General features: G+C 42.3%; 2 protein-coding genes across 2 annotated transcripts in view; one reads left to right on the top strand and one right to left on the bottom strand.

The window, feature by feature from the left end:
* The window catches only part of mfsd2b (MFSD2 lysolipid transporter B, sphingolipid), a 57,172-nt gene extending 46,734 nt beyond the window's left edge, over positions 1-10,438 (top strand). Inside the window, exons 12-15 of the mRNA XM_060917744.1 lie at positions 3,501-3,610; positions 6,161-6,304; positions 6,464-6,640; positions 9,094-10,438. Of these exons, the coding sequence (XP_060773727.1) occupies positions 3,501-3,610; positions 6,161-6,304; positions 6,464-6,640; positions 9,094-9,145 (483 nt within the window). The 3' untranslated portion in view covers positions 9,146-10,438. The remainder of the gene's footprint in view (positions 1-3,500; positions 3,611-6,160; positions 6,305-6,463; positions 6,641-9,093) is intronic.
* On the bottom strand, positions 9,585-25,995 carry wdcp (WD repeat and coiled coil containing). Its single transcript, XM_060917743.1, has 3 exons — positions 23,626-25,995; positions 18,585-18,705; positions 9,585-10,854 (listed from the first exon to the last, which is right to left on the bottom strand). Exons 1-3 carry the CDS (start codon positions 25,492-25,494, stop codon positions 10,700-10,702), a joined length of 2,145 nt encoding a protein of 714 aa, XP_060773726.1. The 5' UTR covers positions 25,495-25,995; the 3' UTR covers positions 9,585-10,699.
* Positions 25,996-27,067: the final 1,072 nt, after the last annotated feature.

The following is a 27,067-nucleotide window of genomic DNA, read 5'->3' as shown; positions in this document are numbered from 1 at the left end:
CTACAGGGTCACGGGCAAGCTGGAGCCTTTCCCAGCTGACTATGGGCAAGAGGCGGGGTACACCCTGGACAAGTCGCCAGGTCATCGCAGGGCTGACACATAGAGACAAACAACCATTCACACTCACATTCACACCTACAGTCAATTTAGAGCCACCAGTTAACCTAACCTGCATGTCTTTGGACTGTGGGGGAAACCGGAGCACCTGGAGGAAACCCACACAGACACAGGGAAAACATGCAAACTCCGCACAGAAAGGCCCTCACCAGCCGCTGGGCTCGAACCCAGGACCTTCTTGCTGTGAGGCGACAGTGCTAACTACTACACCACCGTGGTGCCCTCGGCACACTAGCAATGAAAACAAAACTTAAACTATATAGAGACTGTGAGTAAAGTCACAATAATTTGTGCTAGCTGTTACAAACTGGGATGTCTGGTCACCGTACCCTATAGATTCAGAATGGTAAGAGATAGAGAATGACGCTTAGTGAGGAAAAGTTGTGCCGTGCCGCCGTGAACAAAACAAAAAAAAAAGAAAGAAAAGATTGAAGAAATCATGAAAATTGACAGAGTTATAAGTGATTGAAAAAAAAGTCCTGTTTTTCATGGCTCATTCTGGATCAGTGATCCAGATCACCACTAACGCTACGTTCACACTGCAAGGCTTAATGCTCAATTCCGATTTTTTTGTGAAATCCGATTTTTTTGTGAGGTCGTTCACATTAACAAATATATGCGACTTGTATGTGATCCTCAGTATGAACGAAAAGCGACCTAAAAGTGTTCCGCATGCGCATTGCAGGATACGACGACGTCACACGCAGTGAGCATGGCCAGTGTTTACGGAAGTAAAACCGCCCGGTTGCGGTATGACCCATCCAATCTAGCTTGAATAGCTGCATCCCCCCAAATGGAAATCAGCTCCCTAACCTCTGCGTCCTTCCATTGAGAAGATTCAGAACCTTCACAGCCCGAAGCGTCCCTCGCATTGATGTCATGCGCAGGGGCGCAGATACGTTTTTTGAACTGGGAGGGACAAAAAACTGGGGGGGGGGACAAAGCTGCCAGCAAACCAACCCCGATATGCCTGTCAAACTTGTTGTTAGTAACCATAGCAACCAAGCTCGAGCTCGCAACCTGTGCAGTCTGCGCAGCTCAACCAACCGAATATCAGTCTTTGTTTTATGTGAGTTGTTGCAACTATGTATGTACTGCTGTGCACCTCAATAAACCGAATGGTAATTAGTCTTTTGATTTTTCCGTGAGGTTTGCCTTATGCAAAGAAAGACAGCATAGACGTTTTTTCCTCCCTATAAGTGGGGGGGACCGAACGAGGTGAATTTAAATCTGGGTGGGACGAGTCCCCCCCTCTATCTGCGCCCGTGATTATGTGCCATGTTGTTGTAACTTTTTTTGAGAGACCCGCCGCCTACTTCAGCGCAGAATAGTGACGTTTGTGGCTTGTTGATGACGTGTAAGTCGGATGAATGCGACCTGGCGGTTCAGACTGAAGTCGCATATGAAAAGAGCGGATAGGGATCGGAATTAGGACCACATATCCAAACGGCCTGGGTCGGATTTGAAAAAATCGGATCTGTGTCGTTCATATTGTCAATAAAAGATCGGATACAGGTCACATATGGGCGAAAAGATCGGATTTGAGTCACTTCAGCCTGCAGTGTGAACGTAGCCTAAAAGTCGTAACGTAATTCAGCTCAGAGGTATTCTGCATGTGGTGCAGTTGGTTAGCACTGTTGCCTCACAGCAAGAAGGTTCTGGGTTCGAGCCCAGTCGCTGATGGGGGCCTTTCTGTGTGGAGTTTGTATGTTGTCTGCGTGGGTTTCCTCCGAGTGCTCTGGTTTCCTCCACAGTCCAAAGACATACTGGCTACTCTAAAGTATGTGAGTGAGAATGATTCAGAGGAGAAAACCTCTATAATAATCCAGTAGAAAGCAATGGAAAACCACTACTGTAATTCTTCCCTAGAGACTTTGATGGCTGAAGCCGTCAGAGAGCCCATGTCATTGCAGTGATTAGCTAGATCGACAGATAGATAGATTCTGCATGTGAAATTTGGTGATGATTGGTTGAAAACTGGAGGAGAAATAGCATCCTAAAAAACATTAGGAGAAGAATAAGAAAAATAAAGTAGAAAGATCCTGAGTGAGAGTAACAGTTTGCACTAGTGCAAATTAATAACTAGCAAATTTAACAAGTTAATGCACAAAACTTATTTTAACTAGCAATTTAAAGTGCATATCACGGGTAAATTCAGGAGCAATATCAATGTAATTCTCCTATTTTATATTAAACTTTGGTCAAAAATCTGTAACATTTTGCATTTTGTGCAATTTTTTTACCTTGCACAATACCAGACAAATTCAGTTGAAATCAAGCCATTTGAGGCGAATTGGTCCGCCTCTGAAAAATCTTGGCATTTGGATTTCCTGGGAAACATTGATTTTCGTGACGTCGCGTGCGGGACGCCTCCCTCTGAATCCTACGTCAGCGCTGGTTTGTTTATGAGAAAACGACCTGGTGGTTTCCTGCAAATTTCTTCAACGTTATCACGTAATTATTAAAATGGTTAACAGATGTATTGTAGGAGGGTGTAGCAACACCAATCTTGATGGGATTAGTACTCATCATCTTCCAAAAGACCGGACAATGAGAGAGAAATGGGAGCGCTTGGTGTACACAGGCTGTGCACTGAAACCGTGCAAAGCTCTCACAGCCTGCTGGCACTTCCGCAGGTAACGTCACGAATCTGGCTCCAGACTCCCTTGGGATTTTTCCAGACGCGTTTTGTTATTTTATTTTTTTCTGCTGTAGACAGATGGCCTTGTGCAAAATTACCCTTCCGGATGAGTGTGTAAAGGGACATACTTTCATCTCATCTCATCTCATTATCTCTAGCCGCTTTATCCTTCTACAGGGTCACAGGCAAGCTGGAGCCTATCCCAGCTGACTACGGGCGAAAGGCGGGGTACACCCTGGACAAGTCGCCAGGTCATCACAGGGCTGACACATAGACACAGACAACCATTCACACCTACGGTCAATTTAGAGTCACCAGTTAACCTAACCTGCATGTCTTTGGACTGTGGGGGAAACCGGAGCACCCGGAGGAAACCCACGCGGACACGGGGAGAACATGCAAACTCCACACAGAAAGGCCCTTGCCAGCCCCGGGGCTCGAACCCAGGACCTTCTTGCTGTGAGGCGACAGCGCTAACCACTACACCACCGTGCCGCCCCACATACTTTCATATATTAAAAAAAGAAATTGGTCCAGAATATGCACTTTAAGTTCAACGTACTTCTTTAGTTTAATGGCTGATAATTTTTTTTTATTTTAAAGTGAGGCAAATGAGTTATCCTGTATGAATTAATAACTTCAGTCCAATAGTACTTAAGCAGTTACAAAGTACAATTACTCAAGTATTTTCCCCGCCTGTGTATAATGTAGTGTGATGCAGTTTGATGGTGTCTGTGTGCAGTGGATCATGCCCTTCACTGTGACGCTGGCATTCGTTCCAAACTTGATGGTGGCTTATGTGGTGGCTGTATCTTCTGGACTGAGTGTAGCTGCCTCACTACTTTTACCCTGGTGAGTTTTTTTGCCCTATCAAACCTGCTGTATGGTGAGTGGGACAAAACTGACATTGTTTACAGAATCACGTGCTTCTTATTGTTTCCCTGTTGGGCTAGTGGATAGCTAGCTAGCTAGATATTAATTCATTTCATTATCTGTAGCCGCTTTATCCTGTTCTACAGGGTCGCAGGCAAGCTGGAGCCTATCCCAGCTGACTACGGGCGAAAGGCGGGGTACACTCTAGACAAGTCGCCAGGTCATCACAGGGCTGACACATAGGCCAAGTTTACATTAGACCGTATCTGTCTCGTTTTCTTCGCGGATGCACTGTCCGTTTACATTAAAACGCCTGGAAACGCCGGGAAACGGGAATCCGCCAGGGTCCACGTATTCAATCCAGATCGTGTCAGCTCCGGTGCTGTGTAAACATTGAGAATACGTGGATACGCGGATACGCTGTGCTGAGCTCTAGTTGGCGTCGTCATTGGACAACGTCACTGTGACATCCACCTTCCTGATTCGCTGGCGTTGGTCATGTGACGCGACTGCTGAAAAACGGCGCGAACTTCCGCCTTGTATCACCTTTCATTAAAGAGTATAAAAGTATGAAAATACTGCAAATACTGATGCAAATACTGCCCATTGTGTAGTTATGATTGTCTTTAGGCTTGCCATCCTTCCACTTGCAAGTAGTAAGTGATATGCGCTGGGATCACACACACAGCGGCTCAGTCCCGAATCGTGGCTTGTGCACTTCACTCGCGTGCTCTGTGAGCTGCGCAGGGCCGGAGTGCGCACCCTCCAGAGGGCACTCGCTGTTCAGGGCGGAGTGATTTGGAGCGCAGGATGCCTGCGGAGCCGAGCGTATCCGTGTATTGGCGTTGCTGTGTGCACGCGAATCGTGTATTGGTGTTACTGTGTGCACACTAATCGTTTTAAAAACATTAATCTGATGATCCGCTGATACGGTCTAATGTAAACATGGGCTTATGGTGATGATACACGGGGCAACTTTTTGGGCAATGTTGCCGAGCAAAGTTGCTGGCAACGGGCAACTAGGTGAGACACAGGGCAACTTTTCAGGGCAACAACAGTTAGCAACGGCAGTTTACAGTTAGCTAAAAAAAAAAATCGATGTCTTAATTTTTGCTGTGACCATTTAATCAAGCTGTCTGTTGTTTTTTAGAGCTTTGGTGAGGTAAATTCCTCCATATAGAATATTAAAATAACAACTTACCGGCGTAAAAACAGATGAGGAGTCTCTTCAGTTAACCTAACCTGCATGTCTTTGGACCGTGGGGGAAACCGGAGCACCCGGAGGAAACCCACGCGGACACGGGGAGAACATGCAAACTCCGCACAGGAAGGCCCTCGCCGGCCACGGGGCTCGAACCCGGACCTAGCTAGATATTAATTTTTAGTTTTGTTTATGAGGGAGAGTTTGAATCTTTTGGCTGTAGTAAATCACAGCTTCGTGAATCCAAGTGAGTTGTTCTGATTGCCAGGTCACAATTCAGCTGAATCGAATCCGTAATGATGTAGTAGAATTGGTATTCAAGGTTAGATCTCCATTTTGTTGTGGGAGTTGTCAGTATGAGAAATACTGTGCAAAAGTCTTAGGCATGCGATTTTTTTTTCATACAAACTTTGTTACAGATTTCTATTTTATGACATCTACATTATCGAGTCAGTACAAAAACATTTTAGAGTTCCAAACGTTCGTTTTTCAGCACAATATTAAATGTTACAGGAAAAACTTTTTTGTATCTGAGCAGCATATTACATAAAAGACCACTTTTCAGATTAAAAAAGAAAACATAATGAAGGCTGCTGGGTTTTGGTGCAAAATGAAGAAGCGAGTGTGACAGTCAAAGTGTCCAGAAGAACTGTGGCTGGTTCTGCACGATGCTCAGTAAAACCTACAGCTCATTTCCGCATAAAACTGCACTCATTGTACCTGAGACTACTATTTTTTTTTTAAAGCAAAGGGTCGTCTCACACCAGATATTGACTTTGTTTCATTTATTATAGCTTACTGCTTACTGTTTATAGTATTTTTTTAATGTTGAAACATTTCATTATTTTTTAAGCTATTTTTGGTCGACAGGATTTCTTTACATGTGCCAAAGATTTTTACACAGTACTGTATGTCAAATCAAGTTGTGGAAAGGTTCACTCATCGTTTGTTCAAATGACCTTTCATGGGTATACGATGTCAAGTGGATGGATGGGAAATGCTAACAGCTGTAAAATGAGAAGCAGCAACGAGAAAGGCCTCTTGTTTCCTATCGATCTAATCCATCGCTGCTACCACTATTCCATCATGTATACGTATACGGTATAATTACTTTACAATCCTGTTAATCACTGGACTTATGTTTGGAACATAGTATTTATTTAGGGTTTAAGTGTTTCCTTTTGGGCTGATGAGTAATCTCTTAAACAAATCACCCAGCAATGTACAGTATGTTTATCTTTTTAAAAGCTCCTTTATAAAAATAAATTAGCTTTACTGATGACTTGCATGTCTGACATGTGAAATGATGGGCCAAGATTTGTGTCCAGGTCAATGTTGCCAGACGTAGTGGATGATTTCAGGCTGGCAAACCGCAACTCGAAGGGCCATGAGGCGATCTTCTACTCCTTCTATGTTTTCTTCACCAAGTTCGCGGCAGGGATCTCTCTGGGAGTGTCCACTCTCTGTTTAGAGTGAGTTTCGTCAAGGCACATATATAATTTACCTTCATATCCTCTATAATTAAGCGATATGTTTATTATAAGGGGTTGTATCCAATAGAGGAAGATTTTAGTCCTGATGTCTTTCCCTTATTTGTTTCGTTGGTAAATCTTGTCTTGTCCATGCTGTAGATTTGCAGGCTATGACACAGGAGCATGTAAGCAGCCTAATGCAGTAGTGTACACTCTGAAACTCCTGATTGGCATGGCTCCTGTGGCATTCATCATCACAGGCCTTGTAATCCTTCTGCTGTACCCCATCAGTGAAGAAGTGAGACAGCGAAACAAACTGGCCCTGGAGGATCTCAGGTGACCTCCACATCTTATACATATGCTCACTTTTTTTTTAAAAAGATTTGTGCTTATTTATATTGTACAACCCCGATTCCAAAAAAGTTGGGACAAAGTACAAATTGTAAATAAAAACGGAATGCAATAATTTACAAATCTCAAAAACTGATATTGTATTCACAATAGAACATAGACAACATATCAAATGTCGAAAGTGAGACATTTTGAAATTTCATGCCAAATATTGGCTCATTTGAAATTTCATGACAGCAACACATCTCAAAAAAGTTGGGACAGGGGCAATAAGAGGCTGGAAAAGTTAAAGGTACAAAAAGGAACAGCTGGAGGACCAACTTGCAACTCATTAGGTCAATTGGCAATAGGTCATTAACATGACTGGGTATAAAAAGAGCATCTTGGAGTGGCAGTGGCTCTCAGAAGTAAAGATGGGAAGAGGATCACCAATCCCCCTAATTCTGCGCCGACAAATAGTGGAGCAATATCAGAAAGGAGTTCGACAGTGTAAAATTGCAAAGAGTTTGAACATATCATCATCTACAGTGCATAATATCATCAAAAGATTCAGAGAATCTGGAAGAATCTCTGTGCGTAAGGGTCAAGGCCGGAAAACCATACTGGGTGCCCATGATCTTCGGGCACTTAGACGGCACTGCATCACATACAGGCATGCTTCTGTATTGGAAATCACAAAATGGGCTCAGGAATATTTCCAGAGAACATTATCTGTGAACACAATTCACCGTGCCATCCACTGTTGCCAGCTAAAACTCTATAGTTCAAAGAAGAAGCCGTATCTAAACATGATCCAGAAGCGCAGACGTCTTCTCTGGGCCAAGGCTCATTTAAAATGGACTGTGGCAAAGTGGAAAACTGTTCTGTGGTCAGACGAATCAAAATGTGAAGTTCTTTATGGAAATCAGGGACGCCGTGTCATTCAGACTAAAGAGGAGAAGGACGACCCAAGTTGTTATCAGCGCTCAGTTCAGAAGCCTGCATCTCTGATGGTATGGGGTTGCATTAGTGCGTGTGGCATGGGCAGCTTACACATCTGGAAAGACACCATCAATGCTGAAAGGTATATCCAGGTTCTAGAGCAGCATATGCTCCCATCCAGACGACGTCTCTTTCAGGGAAGACCTTGCATTTTCCAACAATGCCAAACCACATACTGCATAAATTACAGCATCATGGCTGCGTAGAAGAAGGGTCCGGGTACTGAACTGGCCAGCCTGCAGTCCAGATCTTTCACCCATAGAAAACATTTGGCGCATCATAAAACAGAAGATATGACAAAAAAGACCTAAGACAGTTGAGCAACTAGAATCCTACATTAGACAAGAATGGGTTAACATTCCTATCCCTAAACTTGAGCAACTTGTCTCCTCAGTCCCCAGATGTTTACAGACTGTTGTAAAGAGAAAAGGGGATGTCTCACAGTGGTAAACATGGCCTTGTCCCAGCTTTTTTGAGATGTGTTGTTGTCATGAAATTTAAAATCATCTAATTTTTCTCTTTAAATGATACATTTTCTCAGTTTAAACATTTGATATGTCATCTATGTTCTATTCTGAATAAAATATGGAATTTTGAAACTTCCACATCATTGCATTTCGTTTTTATTTACAATTTGTACTTTGTCCCAACTTTTTTGGAATCGGGGTTGTACATTTATATGCCGTTTATACAGCAAATAGAGGCTTTGCAGCATCACATGACCTCCGTAGCAATGGTAACTACGCCACCATGACAGAAGACAGCTTGTAGTGCTTCATTCAGACAAGTTAGTTGTTATTGCTCGGTATGAGAAGGTTTTGATGCATTTTTGGATGTGTAGATGGTTTTAAGTTACCAAAAGTAATTCATCATCAGGGGAAAAAACTAGAGAGATTTCTAAGCATAGAAGGGAAAAATGGCTTGCAGACATTTGGTAGGACTTGGCATCGAACAGAGAGGTCAAAAACCCTATGGTATGCTTGCTTCATTTCCATGAAGGTAAGAATTAAAAAAAAAAAAAATCAGAACTGCAACAAGGTGCTCATTCTTATACAGAGAAGTGAACATGAGCATAAGTGACAAAGTGCGGCGAGGTGCTCAAGCTCATGTCCACTTCACTGTACAAGAATGAGCACCTCGCTGCACTTTGTATGTTTGCGAGCCATTTTTCCCTTCTGCGTTTAAAATCTCTTGTTTTTCCCCCTGATAATAAATTACTTTTGGTAAATTAAAAAATCTAACGTCCTTGTTTCGTTCAAAATGATTTGCACATCCAAAAACACAGCAAAACCTTCCCATACCAATCAGTAACAACTAACTCGGCTGAACGATGCACTTCAAGCTGCCTCCTGTCATGGAGGCATAGTTACCATTGCTATGGGCATCACGTGATGGTGCAAAGCCTCTATACATATCATGTTTATCATGTTACAACTAACTTTACTCTTCTTCTTTAGAAACCAGACTATAAGTTGCAGCTGCCTCAGAGAAGACTTGAACAGTGTATAGGCTTTTTACACATCACAGATGCCTGCGACCCTGTAGAAGGATAAAGCGGCTAGAGATAATGAGATGAGATGAGATGAGATTCAAATTCCAGATTGGACCTGGGATGAGATGTGTTAGTGTACATTACACTGTGTTAAATATAATGAAGTTAACCTTTTGTTTCTGTATTTTTAAACGATATAATAACCTGCATTGAATACAAACACTATGTACCTAATTTATATGAATGAATGTATATTTCTTTTTTTGAAGTAAGCTAAAATGGCCTGTGTTGCAAATGAATATTATTTAATTATTTGAATTCAATTTAATTGAAAGCAATATACTGGTGCTGTTATCATAGATCTGTCAATCGCACTTGAAAACAGTCTATAATAAAATACACACACTTTCGGACAATATACCTCAAGTTCAGATAATAAAACAAGAAACAGTCTGATTTAAAAGGACTTTATATTTAATTCACAGTTCAGGAGGTCATAGTTCACAGGACATGTTTGGAGTGTGTAATACTAAAACATTTACAGTACACTACCGTTCAAAAGTTTGGGGTCACCCAGACAATTTTGTGTTTTCCATGAAAAGTCACACTTTTATTTACCACCATAAGTTGTAAAATGAATAGAAAATATAGTCAAGACATTTTTCTGGCCATTTTGAGCATTTAATCGACCCCACAAATGTGATGCTCCAGAAACTCAATCTGCTCAAACTAAAGGAAGGTCAGTTTTATAGCTTCTCTAAAGAGCTCAACTGTTTTCAGCTGTGCTAACATGATCGTACAAGGGTTTTCTAATCATCCATTAGCCTTCTGAGGCAATAAGCAAACACATTGTACCATTAGAACACTGGAGTGAGAGTTGCTGGAAATGGGCCTCTATGGATCTATGGACCTATGGAGATATTGCACCAAAAACCAGACATTTGCAGCTAGAATAGTCATTTACCACATTAGCAATGTATAGAGTGGATTTCTGATTAGTTTAAAGTGATCTTCATTGAAAAGAACAGTGCTTTTCTTTCAAAAATAAGGACATTTCAAAGTGACCCCAAACTTTTGAACGGTAGCGTACAACAGGAATTGTAACCCGAACCAAAACAGACACTTCAATAGTTACAGTGAAAGATACTCTGGTCAGTAACACCTGTCCTCACGACACACTTACAAAAATAATCGTATTTGGAAAGATGCGTTTATAGTTCGGGGCAAATGAACAGTTCTTACTATTTAATTTTCACTCATATAAAATGTTGCATCAGAGATGTGCTATGGAAATAAATCAGTATAATTTTAAACAATGGGGTTTTTTTTTGACAATCGATTTTATCCTGAGTTGCACGACAGGTGTTTACACCAACAACAACCATTAAACCATCAACGCAGGCACTCGAGGAATTTCTTTATGATGTAGAAAAATAGAACTGGTCTTCATTTATTATACAGTAAAGCCACTCGTGCCCTGTAAACATTCATCATGAGGCATTGTCTTTTCAACAAGATATTCAGTCATGGAGTGGGGAGTGTTTGGACTGGAAAGGCTACAATGCACAAAATCACTGTTGATTTTCAGGAGGTAAGTCAATACTGCCGCTGACAGGCTTGAAGCGAGACTTCCTCTTTGCACTCCGTATCGTGAGCTCCTCCTGGTGCTTGAAGGTGAGTGGTATAAATCCGTCTGCATCGGCTACGAGGATGATCCATATTGGCCCTGGATAGATAGAACCACAGCATCTCATAAAGGCCATCAAACTACTCTTAATTAACCACTTTTGACAAACATTTGTATAGAAGACACGGATAAACCTTTAAAACACAAAATTCAGTAGTTTCTACACTAACAATTATTCGCTAAAGGTGAGGTGAATATAACGCTACGTTCACACTGCAAGGCTTAAAGCTCAATTCCGATTTTTTTGTGAAATCCGATTTTTTTGTGAGGTCGTTCACATTAACAAATATATGCGACTTGTATGTGATCCTCAGTATGAACGAAAAGCGACCTAAAAGTGTTCCGCATGCGCATTGCAGGATACGACGACGTCACACGCAGTGAGCATGGCCAGTGTTTACGGAAGTAAAACCGCCCGGTTGCGGTATGACCCATCCAATCTAGCTTGAATAGCTGTATCCCCCCAAATGGAAATCAGCTCCCTAACCTCTGCGTCCTTCCATTGAGAAGATTCAGAACCTTCACAGCCCGAAGCGTCCCTCGCATTGATGTCATGCGCAGGGGCGCAGATATGTTTTTTGAACTGGGGGGGACAAAAAACTGGGGGGGGACAAAAAACAGGGGGGGACAAAGCTGCCAGCAAACCAACCCCAACCCCGATTTGCCTGTCAAACTTGTTGTGGGTTACCATAGCAACCAAGCTCGAGCTCGCAACCTGTGTAGTCTGCGCAGCTCAACCAACCGAATATCAGTCTTTTTGTTTTATGTGAATTGTTGCAACTATGTATACACTGCCGTGCACCTCAATAAACCGAATGGTAATTAGTCTTTTGATTTTTCCGTGAGGTTTGCCTTATGCAAAGAAAGACAGCATAGGCGTTTTTTCCTCCCTATAAGTGGGGGGACCGAGCGAGGTGAATTTAAATCTGGGTGGGACGAGTCCCACCCTCTATCTGCGCCCGTGATTATGCGCCATGTTGTTGTAACTTTTTTTGAGAGACCCGCCGCCTACTTCAGCCCAGAATAGTGACGTTTGTGGCTTGTTGATGACGTGTAAGTCGGATGAATGCGACCTGGCGGTTCAGACTGAAGTCGCATATGAAAAGAGCGGATAGGAATCGGAATTAGGACCACATATCCAAACAGCCTGGGTCGGATTTGAAAAAATCGGATCTGTGTCGTTCATATTGTCAATAAAAGATCGGATACAGGTCACATATGGGCGAAAAAATCGGATTTGAGTCACTTCAGCCTGCAGTGTGAACGTAGCCTAAGTGAATGATAACTGAGACGAAGTCGAGGTTATTATTCACCGAGTCTGAGGCGGATAATTGTTTTAGTATAAATACGCAGGCGGTTATTTAAAAAAAAAAAACTATCAAAAAATGTTTCAATCTTCAAAAGCGGCATGCAAATGTAATGCATGCGGATTTGTCTCAGTTATCTACACCGAGTCACATACTTTGTTTTGAAATGGATAAAATCAAATCACAACTCCACCTTACCTTTGAATAGTCTTAGACCAAACTTTGTAGCATCTTTAGTGCTTTTAGGAACAGCATTTTCTTCCATAATTTGTAATTCTTCCTCACTTACGGTGACGAAGCGATTGGCCGCCGTTTTGCCGAGTCGCTCGAGGTGATTATTGAGAACTAGTCCGAATTTCTCGACCAATCGGCACGCACGATTTCCTATAAATCACCTCCATATTTACAGTGTCTTGCAAAAGTATTCATCCCCCTTGGTGTTTGTCCTGTTTTGTTGCATTACAAGCTGGAATTAAAATGGATTTTTGGAGGGTTAGCACCATTTGATTGACACAACATGCTGACCACTTTAAAGATGCAATTTTTTTTTAAAATTGTGACACAAACAATAATTAAGATGGAAAAAACAGAAATCTGGAGTGTGCATAGGTATTCACCCCCTTTCATATGAAACCCCTAAATAAGAGCTGGTCCAACCAATTCACTTCATAAGTCACACAATTAGTTGATTAAGATCCACCTGTGTGCAATCAAAGTGTCACATGATCTGTCACATGATGTATAAATCAACCTGTTCTGGAAGGACCCTGATTCTGCAACACTACTAAGCAAGCAACATGAGAACCAAGGAGCCTCCAAACAGGTCAGAGACAAAGTTGTGGAGAAGTATAGATCAGGGTTGGGTTATAAAAAATATCCCAAACTTTGAATATCCCAGGGAGCACCATTAAATCCATTATAGCAAAATGGAAAGAATATGGCACCACTACAAACCTGACAAGAGAAGGCCGCCCACCAAAACTCACAGACCGAGCAAGGAGGGCATTAATCAGAGATGCAACAAAGACACCAAAGATAACGCTGAAGGAGCTGCAAAGATCTACAGCGGAGATGGGAGTATCTGTCCATAGGACCACTTTAAGCCGTACACTCCACAGAGTGGGGCTTTATGGAAGAGTGGCCAGAAAAAATCCTTGCTTAAAGAAAACACGTTTGGAGTTTGCCCAACAGCATGTGGCAGACTCCCCAAACACATGGAAGATGATTCTCTGGTCAATTGAGACTAAAATTGAACTTTTTGGCCATCATGGGAAATGCCATGTGTGGCACAAGCTGAACACCCTGAGAACACCATTCCTACAGTGATGCACGGTGGTGGCAGCATCATGCTGTGGGGATATTTTTCATCTGCAGGGACAGGAAAGCTGGTCAGGACTGAAGAAAAGATGGATGGCACTAAATACAGGGCAATTCTGGAGGAAAACCTGTTTGAGTCAGCCAGAGGTTTGAGACTGGGACGAAGGTTCACGTTCCAGCAGAACAATGATCCTAAACATACTGCTAAAGTTACGCTGGAGTGGTTTAAAGGGAAACATTTAAATGTCTTGGAATTACCTAATGAAAGCCCAGACCTCAATCCAATTGAGAATCTGTGGCATAACTTGAAGATTACTGTACACCAACGCGACCCATCTAACTTGAAGGAGTTGGAGCAATTTTGCCTTGAGGAATGGGCAAAAACCCTAATGGCTAGATGTGCTAAGCTAATAGAGACATACCTCAAGAGACCTGCAGCTGTAATTGCAGCAAAAGGTGGGGCTGAATATCTATGCCCGCTCCAGATTCCTGTTTTTTCTTCTTAATTGTTTGTCACAACAAAACAACAATTTGCACCTTTAAAGTTGTAGGCATGTTGTGTAAATCAAATGGTGCTAACCCTCCAAAAATCCATTTTAATTCCAGCTTGTAGTGCAACAAACCAGGATAAACACAAAGGGGGATGAATACTTTTGCAAGACACTGTATATTAAAACCTAATAACGTATAAATTCTGCACTATAACCTGAGGTCACAGCACTAATGGTATATTGGTCAGATGGTCAGGAAGCCCACTAAACGTACACAAATGCGTAGGTCGTATGTGAGCCTGGTATGGTATACTTCACAGGGGAGGCTATAATTTGACTTAAACCTTAAATCGGATCAATGCCCATAATCTGTTCTCTATTTTCGTCACAGCCAATTAACTACCTGAAAAACACTCACTCACTCATTCTCAGTGACTGCTTTGTCCTGGATAGGTCAGAGCTTAGTGCGGTAACCCTGGGTGCACTGCAGGAGAACTTACCCTGGATGGGATGCCAGTCCATCTCAAGGCACCGTTCACATACTCATTCACACCTAGGGCCAATTTAGAGAAGCCAATCCACGTACCTGCATGTTTTTTGGACAGTGGGAGGAACCCCATGCACACACAGGGAGAACATGGACAGAAACTCTACACAGACAATAACCCGAGCTCAGGACTGTACCCAGGACCCTGGAACTGTGAGACAGCAATGCTACCCACTGCGCTACTGTGGTGTCCAAGTTGTAAAAACAGTAAGAGACTAGAGTATGTATTATATCTAACTATGACCCCAAATCAGAAAAAGATGGGACAGAATGCTTAAACTGAAATTAAAACTGAAAACAATGATTTGTAAATAATATTTGACCTGTATTACACTCAAAACAATACCACAGCACATTATTTGATGTTTTACCTCATGAATTTGATTATTTTTTCAAAATAAACACATTTCAATTTTGATTCTTGCAACACATTGCATTGTTTTGCATTGTCTTCTTTTAATGGCTTTTGGATTCGTTCCTGGTAACAGTCTGGATGGTCCTTTTCATCTTTGGTCTGGAGCACATGGCATCCATATTCCAACAAGAGTGCTCTGAGAGCACAATATCCCCCGCTGGCAACTATGCCAGAACTCTGGTAAAATGCGACTGAATTGAACAACATTGCAATACGCGTATTACCGACATATAACAAAGAATCCTGCCAAGTTTCATGAAATTCTGAAAAATTGTGAGAGGAGTTGATTTCAGAAGTTGAGTACCCTTCCCGGGACAGACGGACAGACAGACATCTGTCTTTTACATGAAATTGACATCTGTCAGTTACGTGAAATTCCTTCAAAAATTGTGAGGGAAGTTGAGTTCAGAAAGCAAGCACACCTTGATGAAACTGCCAAAGTACAAGTTTGTTAATAATCAAGGGCATAATTCTGGTAAAGTTTGCCCAAATTAAACGAAATTTCAATATGGGTATAACTGTCATATAACCGAGCCTTTTGCCAAATTTGGTGAAATTCCTCCACAAATTGTGAGAGGAGTTGATTTCAGAAGAACGTACACCCTCATGAAATTGTCAAAGTACAAGTTATTTAACCAAGGGTCAAAACTCTGGTAAAACAAACGAAATTAAATCGTAATATGCGTATTACCATCATATAACAAGGCCTTTTGCCAGGCTTTGAGAAATTCGTCCGAAAATTGTGAGAGAAGTTGATGTCAGAAGGCAAGCACACCTTCATGAAATTGTGAAAGTACAAGGTTGTTAATCAAGAGCCCAATTCTAGTAAAATGCGACCGAATTGAACAAAATTACAATATGCGTACTACTGACATATAACAATGCCTTTTGCCAAGGTTCGTAAAATTCCTCCAAAAATTGTGAGAGGAGTTGATTTCAGAAGGAAAACACACTCTCATGAAATTGTCAAAGCATAATTTTGTTAATCAAGGGCTGTAACTCTGGTAAAGTGTGACAGAATTTAACGAAATTACAATATGCGTAGTACCGACATATAACAAAGAATCCTGCCCAGTTTTGTGAAATTCCTCTAAAAATTGTGAGGGGAGTTGATTTCAGAAGGTGAGCACCCTTCCTGGAATGGACAGATGGACATCACCATGATATAATCCCCCTTCAGGCCTTTCAGCCAGCGGGGGATAAAAAAAGACCTGGAATACTGATTCATCTGACCACAATACACGTTTCCACTGTCTGATGGTCCATCCCAGATGCCTCCGAGCCCAGAGAAGTCAACAACACTTCAGGACATAGTTAAAATAAGGCATTTGTGGATGTAACTCTGTATCGTTGTGCTTGACAAAGATTTGCTAAAGTAATCCTGATCCCATGGGGTTATATCAGCTATAGATGAATGATGGTTCTTGATGCAGTGCCATCTGAGGGATCGGCGATCACGGGTGTTCAGCTTAGGCTTGGGCGCTTGCCCTTTATGTACCAAAATTTCTCCAGATTCATTGAATCGTTTAATGATATTATGCACCGCAGAGGGTGAAATTTCCAAATCCCTTTGTATCATGTTTGAGGATCATTGTTTTTAAACATTTCAATTATTTTCTCATGCATCTGTTGACAAACTGGAGATCCTTGGCCCATCTTTGCTCCTCAAAGACTAGGTCTTACCTGGATACTGATTTTGTACCAGATCATGATTACAGTCATCTGCTGACATCACTTGTTTCAAATCACATCATTATTTAATCGTTTTACCTCATCACTAGCCCTAAATTTCCCCCGTCCCAACTTTTTTTGGAATGTGTTGCAGGCCTGAAATGCAGGAATGGATGTACATTAAAAAACAAAACAGATAATACATGAAATATCTTGGGTTCACATGCTGTCTGCAGTGAAATGCAAGCCAAAGTAAATTTAGAAATCACTGCTTTCTTTTTTTAATTTGCATTTTCCCTATCGCAGGGGCGATTTCTCAGAGACAACAAGGGAAGCCGAGCTTCCCCTAAAATTCTCTCCCCAAACTGCGGCATCTATGATGTTGAATTCTCATTAAAACAATAACTTGCATTACATAATATATGCCCAAGACTGTATTTACGTTCATAACTATCCTGTAACTTATTTGAGTGATTTCTGATGAACTTGCAGTTCGCTACGAGAATCACCTTTGCTGCCAGGCTGTAACCAGCATTGCCAGATACTGCTGACGTTTTCAAACCAAAATATGTTCAAAACCCGCCAAAATGCACTTAAAACCGCCCAATCTGGCAACACTGGCTGTAACCTTTCTTATTTCAATGGGCTCTATGGACTGGCAGCTGGGTATCCGTTGCAGTCTATGAGAGGGCTCTGAACAGCCAATTTCGGCTAGTTGTTATTGGTTAAAATCGACAAAATCGTCACTTCCAGGGAAGCCGGGCTTCTCTGGGACTAACGAGACAGTGGGAGGGGCAAGAAGCCGGGCTGATAAAGGATTATTGGAGGTAGTGTTTGAAAGACATGAGGAGGGCGGGCTCTGTACTTCGGCGTTGGCGAAGAACACGGTAAGCGCATGATCAGTCAGTCCCTAGCGGATGTCGAGAAAGTGTAGTCGTGTGCCAAAGTGCTGTCCGAATTTCTTTTCATATAAACGTTTCTTCTCATTGATGTCTCTGTACATTACTCTGTAAATAAATGTAAATATTACTCATTGTGCTCCGTTAACTTTCATCCATTCTATCAGTTTGATCATTCGTGAATTCACTCGTTTATTTCATTTGTAGTTCAATCTGGTTGTAGGCTAGCTTGAGCCTTATTGGGATCTGCAGTGCTAGCTGCTAACAGAAATTGGTGAAGTCTCTGGAAAGCACAACCAGCTGGTATGACAGGGTCACAGACCATTTTCTGGAAAAGGAGCGGAGGGCAGAATTTGTGTATAAATAGTGTTCATGTTCATGAATCTGAAGTGTGTATATTGTTCAGAAATGTTAAGAGAACGGTGGGTTCTGTGTTATAGGTTATACCTGGGTATAATATTCAAGGTTCTGTGTGTTGCATAGCCGACCTGGTTATGAATTTCCAGACTGTGTTGCAGAAAATGTTCAAGGATGTGTTGCACAGCTGGGTGTTGTGTTAAAGACTCTGTGTTGCATATCAGGGTATGATGTTCAAGGCTCTTCGTTGAATAGCCAGTGATTTTTGGATGTTTGATATTTTTGATTAAGGATATGAGGCACTAGCCTGGCAAGCCAGACTATAACATGAAATGTACAAGCAAAAATACTTTCTGCCACTAGGTAGGGTTGTCTAGTTCACTGTGCTAATGGGGCACACCTTTCTATGCTTTGATATCCGGCCTACAGGTTTTACGATGAATGCGTAAAATGGGCTTCCCCTGTTTTAAAAACCAGCAGCCGCCACTGCCCTATCGTCCCAATTTTTCTGATTTGGGGTTGTATATACTATTTGTATGTACTTGTACTTCTAAAAAAAAAAAATCTATTTATTTATTATTATTTTCAAAATCATGTAGCTAGTCTTGGTAAATAATTGACAATGATCAGATATTTCTTGGGTTTTCCAGAGTGCACAGAAGGGTCCAGAAGGGAATCTATAACACAAATCTCTCTTTTCCCATTACAATGGTGAATTGTTCTGTGCTTCAGAAGAAAGACTTGGTCACTAATGTAAGAACATACCATGCATCATCTCCATAACAGTCAGGTTGAAGTATTCCTGCAGGACTCGGAAACAGAGTTTTCCGTTACACAACAGCACTGCTCTCCTTTCATCTGTGTACACGTTCTCGGACAGCTGTGTCTGAAGGGCAGATGAAAAAAAATTGCTTGAGTGTTGATTTCTTACTATAAATTCACAGGGTGCTTGTAAACAAGGCATAGGAAGTGGCTGAGAGTAATCAGGGCATGTTTTTTGCCTATTAAACTATTGTATATCAGTGTGGGAAATAAGGAATTTTAAGTAGACTGTCACAGGACAGACAAGTCTGAAATGTTGTCTGTTCGTCCAAATTTCAGTCTGTCCGAATGACAGGCCAAAGGCCCGGAACAATGCGGCCGGGGGGCCGGGGCCTGCCTTAGGGCCCTGTTAGCTGAAGGGTGTTAGATGCCTGGAGGTGGCTTCTCAGCTATTTCCAGGCACATTTTTGTGATCTTCAAAGGCCAAATTACACTTGACATTAGTTGCTAATTACACTACAAATTGAATCTAATTTACAAGAAAAATGTCAGAAGATTCAAGAAAAACATACTTAAAAGTTACAGTGGTGCTTGAAAGTTTGTGAACCCTTTATAATTTTCTATATTTCTGCATAAATATGACCTAAAACATCATCAGATTTTCACACAAGTCCTAAAGGTAGATCAAGAGAACCCAGTTAAACAAATGAGACAAAAATATTATACTTGATCATTTATTTATTGAGGAAAATGATCCAATATTACACATCTGTGAGTGGCAAAAGTATGTGAACCTTTGCTTTCAGTATCTGGTGTGACCCCCTTGTGCAGCAATAACTGCAACTAAACGTTTCCGGTAACTGTTGATCAGTCCTGCACACCGGCTTGGAGAAATTTTAGCCCGTTCCTCCGTACAGAACAGCTTCGACCCTGGGATGCTGGTGGGTTTCCTCGCATGAACTGCTCGCTTCAGGTCCTTCCACAACATTTCGATTGGATTAAGGTCAGGACTTTGACTTGGCCATTCCAAAACTTTAACTTTATTCTTCTTTAACCATTCTTTGGTAGAACGACTTGTGTGCTTAGGGTCGTTGTCTTGCTGCCTGACCCACCTTCTCTTGAGATTCAGTTCATGGACAGATGTCCTGACATTTTCCTTTAGAATTCACTGGTATAATTCAGAATTCATTGTTCCATCAATGATGGCAAGCCGTCCTGGCCCAGATGCAGCAAAACAGGCCCAAACCGTGATACTACCACCACCATGTTTCACAGATGGGATAAGATTCTTATGCTGGAATGCAGTGTTTTCCTTTCTCCAATTATAACGCTTCTCATTTAAACCAAAAAGTTCTATTTTGGTCTCATCCGTCCACAATACATTTTTCCAATAGCCTTCTGGCTTGTCCACGTGATCTTTAGCAAACTGCAGATGAGCAGCAGAACATTTTCTTTTTGGAGAGCAGTGGCTTTCTCCTTGCAACCCCACCATGCACACCATTGTTGTTCAGTGCTCGCCTGATGGTGGATTCATGAACATTAGCCAATGTGAGAGAGGCCTTCAGTTGCTTACAAGTTACCCTGGGGTCCTTTGTGACCTCGCCAACTATTACACGCCTTGCTCTTGGAGTGATCTTTGTTGGTCGACCACTCCTAGGGAGGGTAATGATGGTCTTGTATTTCCTCCATTTGTACACAATCTGTCTGACTGTGGATTGGTGGAGTCCAAACGCTTTAGAGATGGTTCTGTAACCTTTTCCAGCCTGATGAGCATCAACAACGCTTTTTCTGAGGTCCTCAGAAATCTCCTTTGTTCATGCCATGATACACTTCCACAAACATGTGTTGTGAAGATCAGACTTTGATAGATCCCTGTTCTTTAAATAAAACAGGGTGCCCACTCACACCTGATTGTCATCCCATTGATTGAAAACACCTGACTCTAATTTCACCTTCATATTAACTGCTAATCCTAGAGGTTCACATACTTTTGCCACTCACAGATATGTAATATTCAATCATTTTCCTCAATAAATAAATGACCAAGTATAATATTTTTGTCTCGTTTGTTTAACTGGGTTCTCTTTATCTACTTTTAGGACTTGTGTGAAAATCTGATGATGTTTTAGGTCATATTTATGCAGAAATATAGAAAATTCTAAAGGGTTCCCAAACTTTCCAGCACCACAGTATAACCAAGAAAACAGTCGCGCGCACACAGGCCAGTTCCATGGCTAGAAAAAAGTATGTGGGGTAAGGGTGTTCCAGTTGGTTATAACTTACTGGTCCTCATATATAGGTACTATGATAACACTCATGAAACATTATGTCAACAATGACTATTCTAATAAGTCTATAAGAAATTTAGTAATTAACAGTACAACTCTTCTTACATAATAGAATTAAAATTTTGAGTACGAGATTCCAAGTAACTTTAACAAAATGACTTTTACAAGGACTCAAAACTAGACATGGCCATATCATTTGGCATTCAGACTAAAATCTGCTGGACTAGAACTTAGAAAAGAGAAGAAAATAAAAACTCGATTAAAATATAAATCTACATCCTCCAAAACACATGACTATGACTCATCTCATCTCGTTATCTCTAGCCGCTTTATCCTGTTCTACAGGGTCGCAGGCAAGCTGGAGCCTATCCCAGCTGACTACGGGCGAAAGGCGGGGTACACCCTGGACAAGTCGCCAGGTCATCACAGGGCTGACACATAGACACACACAACCATTCACACTCACATTCACACCTACGGTCAATTTAGAGTCACCAGTTAACCTAACCTGCATGTCTTTGGACTGTGGGGGAAACCGGAGCACCCGGAGGAAACCCACGCGGACACGGGGAGAACATGCAAACTCCGCACAGAAAGGCCCTTGTCGGCCACGGGGCTCGAACCCGGACCTTCTTGCTGTGAGGCGACAGCGCTAACCACTACACCACCGTGCTGCCCATGACTATCATTCTTATTATGAATGAAAAAAATGCACATGACAATAACATCATAACCATTGTTTGGCACTTAACATAATACTGCACTGTAAAGTTTCATGTAAACTGAACTCAATCAACTGACCAATCAGATACCGTCAACCCTAAAACACTAGTTCAGTTGCATCATGCAATAAAAACAACAGTGAATACTGAGTGTATTATTATTGTCTTATTTAGTGTGCCACTCGGGGAGAGGGAGGTGCCTGTAAATTTTGGCAGGGCTAGGACCTTTGGTGGCTGAGTTATGAATTTTTAAAGGCTAATATGAGCCCTGGCTCGAGCCAAAATTTCGGCGAGCAGCGCTTACGTGGGGTTTTGGGGGCGAATAACAGGCTGAGGCAGGGTCATAGCGGGCCATGCCTGGACTGGTTCGAAAGGGTTCGGGGAGAGGAGGTGCTTGTGAATTTTGGCGGGGCTAGGACCATCGGTGGCAGAGTTATGAATTTTTAAAGTCGGGCCGGCGGAGGCCCTCGTTTCACAGGCTGTTACGACAATGTATTCACCCAGTGTAACATTTGGAAGAAAATTAGTAGATTAAACCCATCTCATCTCATTATCTCTAGCCGCTTTATCCTGTTCTACAGGGTCGCAGGCAAGCTGGAGCCTATCCCAACTGACTACGGGCGAAAGGCAGGGTACACCCTGGACAAGTCGCCAGGTCATCACAGGGCTGACACATAGACACAGACAACCATTCACACTCACATTCACACCTACGGTCAATTTAGAGTCACCAGTTAACCTAACCTGCATGTCTTTGGACTGTGGGGGAAACTGGAGCACCCGGAGGAAACCCACGCGGACACGGGGACAACATGCAAACTCCGCACAGAAAGGCCCTCGCCGGCCACGGGGCTCGAACCCGGACCTTCTTGCTGTGAGGCGACAGCGCTAACCACTACACCACCGTGCCGCCCCCCACAGACAGACACATTTGAATTATTTTTTATTGGCCATCTGGTCCGATGCTTTTGAAATACAGACGGACAAACGCAAAAATTACCGGTCAATGTCCGCCGGTCCGGCCTCATTTCCCACAGTGTATATTGTGAGCTACTGATAACTCCATTAGTAATATTCACATGAGACAGTGTTAACGTGAGGCAGCTCTATCTCTCTAGTACCTAGTAAACTGCCAACTAAACTCCTGGTATGTGAAATACAGTAGAACAATGTACTGTATTCTCACCGAATTGCCTCGTTATTAGATACTGTCTAGGTATTCCTAATAATCTTCACTAATCTGTCAGTTTAAGTCAATGTGATCGCTTCAGAGAAGTCCTTCCAAGGTCAACAAATTCAAGTCAATCTGACAAATCTTTTCGCAAGCCCCCCCCGTATGTATGTATAAAATTGTTTTGTTTGACTTATTGCTTTGAATTCATCCATCCATCCATTATCCATAACCGCTTATCCTGTGCAGGGTCGCAGGCAAGCTGGAGCCTATCCCAGCTGACTATAGGCGAGAGGCGGGGTACACCCTGGACAAGTCGCCAGATCATTGCAGGGCTGACACACAGAGACAAACAATAATTCACACCTACGGTCAATTTAGAGCCACCAATTCACCTAACCTGGGGGAAGCCCACACAGACACGAGGAGAAGATGCAAACTCCACACAGAAAGGTCCCCGCTGGCCACTGGGCTCGAACCCAGAACCTTCATGCTGTGAGGCGACAGTGCTAACCACTACACCACCATGCCGCTCTCACTTTGAATTCAATAACCTTGAAACGTACAAGGCTCCTAAAGCTTTGCAGTAATTCCTCGGATGTGTTATTTGTTTTCAAGAACATCTGAACACGTTATCACATCAACAAAATGTACCAAGACAATAATAATTTTAATTTAATGGTTAAACAACAATGGAGAAAGATTAAAAATAAATGAAACATTTAACATTTTCTCAGCTACCTGTTACAGTAAATAAGGAGACTGGAATGAAGCTTACTAAGATATGTATACCTTCATATCATCCTTCCCTAATTTCAACCATAAAAAAAAAAAGTAATTGTATAAGTGCACTCTTCTCGTACCTGACACGTAACATGGACATACTGCGATTCACTAGCAGGTGGATAGCTGCTCATGAGCCTTCTCTCATTCTGGGTGTCTTTGATTTCTGAGAGACACTGCTGCACCTCTGCAAAGCGGTCAAATATCCTTTCCATGTTGTGTGTGAGCTGTTCGAGGTTGTTGTCTTTTGTAAAACAGTTGTTCTTCAGCAAAGGAGAATCAGAGAGCAGCTTTTCCGATGCGACGTATCGAGGGGAAGATGGTCGAGTGGATTCATTGCTGGCATGGCTGGCTATTGTAAGAGTGGTCATGCGATTGACATGATCCATATCATAGTTTTCCAGAGTGATGGAGGAGGTGCTGGAAGTGGCTCTGTCTGAGAAGTCAGCTGAGCTTGACTCTGAGGTGCCTACTTCCTCAATTAGCTTCTTCCTGATATTGGATGGAAGGATTACCGATCCCCCTGGAAGAACAAGGTCCTTCACTGCAAAATCTTTAGCGTAGGCCTCTGAATGACGCCTACGCTCATGGAAACTGTTCGGAGACTCAGGCTTCTGGACAACTGGGGAAGCTGTGCCCTCGTCAAACACCAGCTCCTGAGTTGCGAGCCTGAGGATGTATTTATCCGTGCTGGAAGACGGAAGGAAGGCTGGGTCGTTGGACCTCTGTCGGCCAAGCATGACTAGGATCTGCCTGCTGCTAAGGAAGCATACGCCTTTAGGTCTTTCATTCTTCTGCAGGTGGATCTGTTGAACATTGGGCATGGAGGACGCCGTGATGGAGTAGATCAACACCATGTTGCAGGTATTAGATGCCACCGCGACTGTGTTTCCTTGCGAGTCAAAGGCCATGATGTCAGGGACCAGAATACCAGGGATGCTTACTTTCCTGGTGGTCGTGACCTTTCGCTCATACTTGACCAAAATCAAATGTGACGAGTCTTGACCTGAGCCCGTCAAATGATCTCGTCGTCTCAAGTGAATCAAAGGGCTAGGGTCTGACTTTCGGTGTTTCGCCAGAATGTGCGTAAGGTCAACGGGGCCAGAGGATGAAATGAACCCTAAAGGTATTGAACGTTCAGAGTCAACGGACTTTCTCCTGGATTCTGAGAAAACATCATCATCTAGCATCGCAGAAGACTGATGAGAGGACAGTGGCTTCGATTCATTTGGCAAGTCAAAGGCGATACCTGCATTAAACCCACAGATTTTATCAAGAGGCAGTTCTGTTGTAACAGCCACCTGAGCCTCGTCGGTAGACTCAATGGCACAGATATAGCCCCCAACGTCAAATACAGGGCAAAACGAACACGCCACCAGACTTTTCTGGATGTCGTTCCATATATAGGAGTGAAGAGCACTGCCAATGGCAACCACCAGTCTGGTTCCGTCTTTAGTCCAGCATGCACAGTGGATCAGACCACTGCCACGGATGTCTGCCTTCACGCGCCGATTATCCACACGCACAGAGAACAGCACCGAGGCATCCTGCTTCGTCAAAATCGCCAGGATGTCTTGTCTGGGGTGCCACACACAGCCCTGAGACAGCAGTGGGAAAGGCTCACTCATTTCACACGTCTGGGTGCACAGCAGCTTGTTCTGTTCGAGGGCACTCAGCTGAAGCTGCCACACCGTCACATGCTTCTTGTGCTGCACCGCAAGCAGAGCAGGAGACCCTGAACAACACAGAGGTCCCCAGAAAAGTCCAAAGACATGTTCAAATTGTCCAATTACGTTCGTGTCTCCAAATTTAGGCTCACTGGCATCATAGTAGAACGAGGTGAGGCAAACCTGTCTCCCATCTGTCCAGGCTATCCCATGGATGGGATGAATAGCTTGGTGCAAAGTATTGAGTCCAGTCCTCAGAAGTTTAGCTTTTCCTAATTCCATGCTGTCAGCTGAACAGATTTTGAGAAATTTTTTGATCAGTTATGATGAATTTAAGTTACTTCTTCAAGACAGTACTGAAAGAGAGCTCAGCAAGGTTGGACATGATGTACACTCAGAATACTTAAAGCCTCTTCCCCTAACCTTCTGAAATGTGAAATCCCTAATCCTACTCCAGGGTGACCTGATTAATCTGGCATGACATCCCTAAGATTACTAGTTTCAAGCAAGATTAGCCTATTCTAAATTTACAGGCGGGTGCTTTTCATTTTAGGCAACTGCACTGCACTTTAAAAAGCCTTCGTTTACACGTGAAAATAAAGGAAATAAAAGGTTAATTATTACACAAACGCTGAACTGGTTAAGCAGCAGAACAGTTACTCGTGTTTACTCCAGTGCTTTGCTAACAAGCATGCTAACAAATAACAATGCTGTTAGAGACTAGAAATAAATTGTACGATTTAAATTCCAATATTATATAACATAGAAGTTACAAGACACTAGCTGGGGATAATATAATCAGAACATACCATCACTATATTAAAAAAAAAAAATAACTAAATTACTACCGGTATACTTATTTCGGGTTATGTTTCCAGCCGGACATATTTAAGGTATGGGACAGACGGAAACAGGTTAGAACAAAGCATTGTGGGAATTTGTGTCTGTAGCGACTGTTTACTGATTACTGTACAACAGGATGATAAATTAATTATTCATAGACTTTTTTTTTTTTTTTTATTTTACAAGTTTGAGCTGTCCTAGCTAATCCAGGAAATTCCAGTTTGTCAAATATAATAGCAATATATCTACTATTGTTATTGTTCTTCACAACAACAATAATAATTCCTAATTTGTTTAATAGTTTAGTGTTATTGCCTTTTCATGACAACATGCAGTTCTAAGTTTTCAGAAAGTGAGTTTAGTCAGTGGATTGACTGATTTGTCTGATTCATGCATAGTTTCCACACTTAGAGCCAGGAAAAAAAATATTATGTTAATATCTCATCTCATCTCATCTCATTATCTGTAGCCGCTTTATCCTGTTCTACAGGGTCGCAGGCAAGCTGGAGCCTATCCCAGCTGACTACGGGCGAAAGGCGAGGTACACCCTGGACAAGTCGCCAGGTCATCACAGGGCTGACACATAGACACAGACAACCATTCACACTCACATTCACACCTACGGTCAATTTAGAGTCACCAGTTAACCTAACCTGCATGTCTTTGGACTGTGGGGGAAACCGGAGCACCCGGAGGAAACCCACGCGGACACGGGGAGAACATGCAAACTCCGCACAGAAAGGCCCTCGCCGGCCCCGGGGCTCGAACCCGGACCTTCTTGCTGTGAGGCGACAGCGCTAACCACTACACCACCATGCCGCCTACACACACAATATATATATATATATATATATATATATATATATATATATATATATATATATATATATATATATATATATATATATATATATATATATAATTTCCCTTGTCTTTTTCTGTTTTATCTTTTGCAATTACGACCACCTGATATGTGCAATAAGTGTGTTTCATCTACTTCATAATTCCTCTA

The sequence above is a fragment of the Neoarius graeffei genome, chromosome 3 (genome assembly GCF_027579695.1).
Source record: "Neoarius graeffei isolate fNeoGra1 chromosome 3, fNeoGra1.pri, whole genome shotgun sequence".
In the NCBI taxonomy this organism is placed as follows: Eukaryota; Metazoa; Chordata; class Actinopteri; order Siluriformes; family Ariidae; genus Neoarius; species Neoarius graeffei.
Note: the sequence above shows the minus strand (reverse complement) of the source record. Positions and strands in the feature narration are given on the sequence as shown.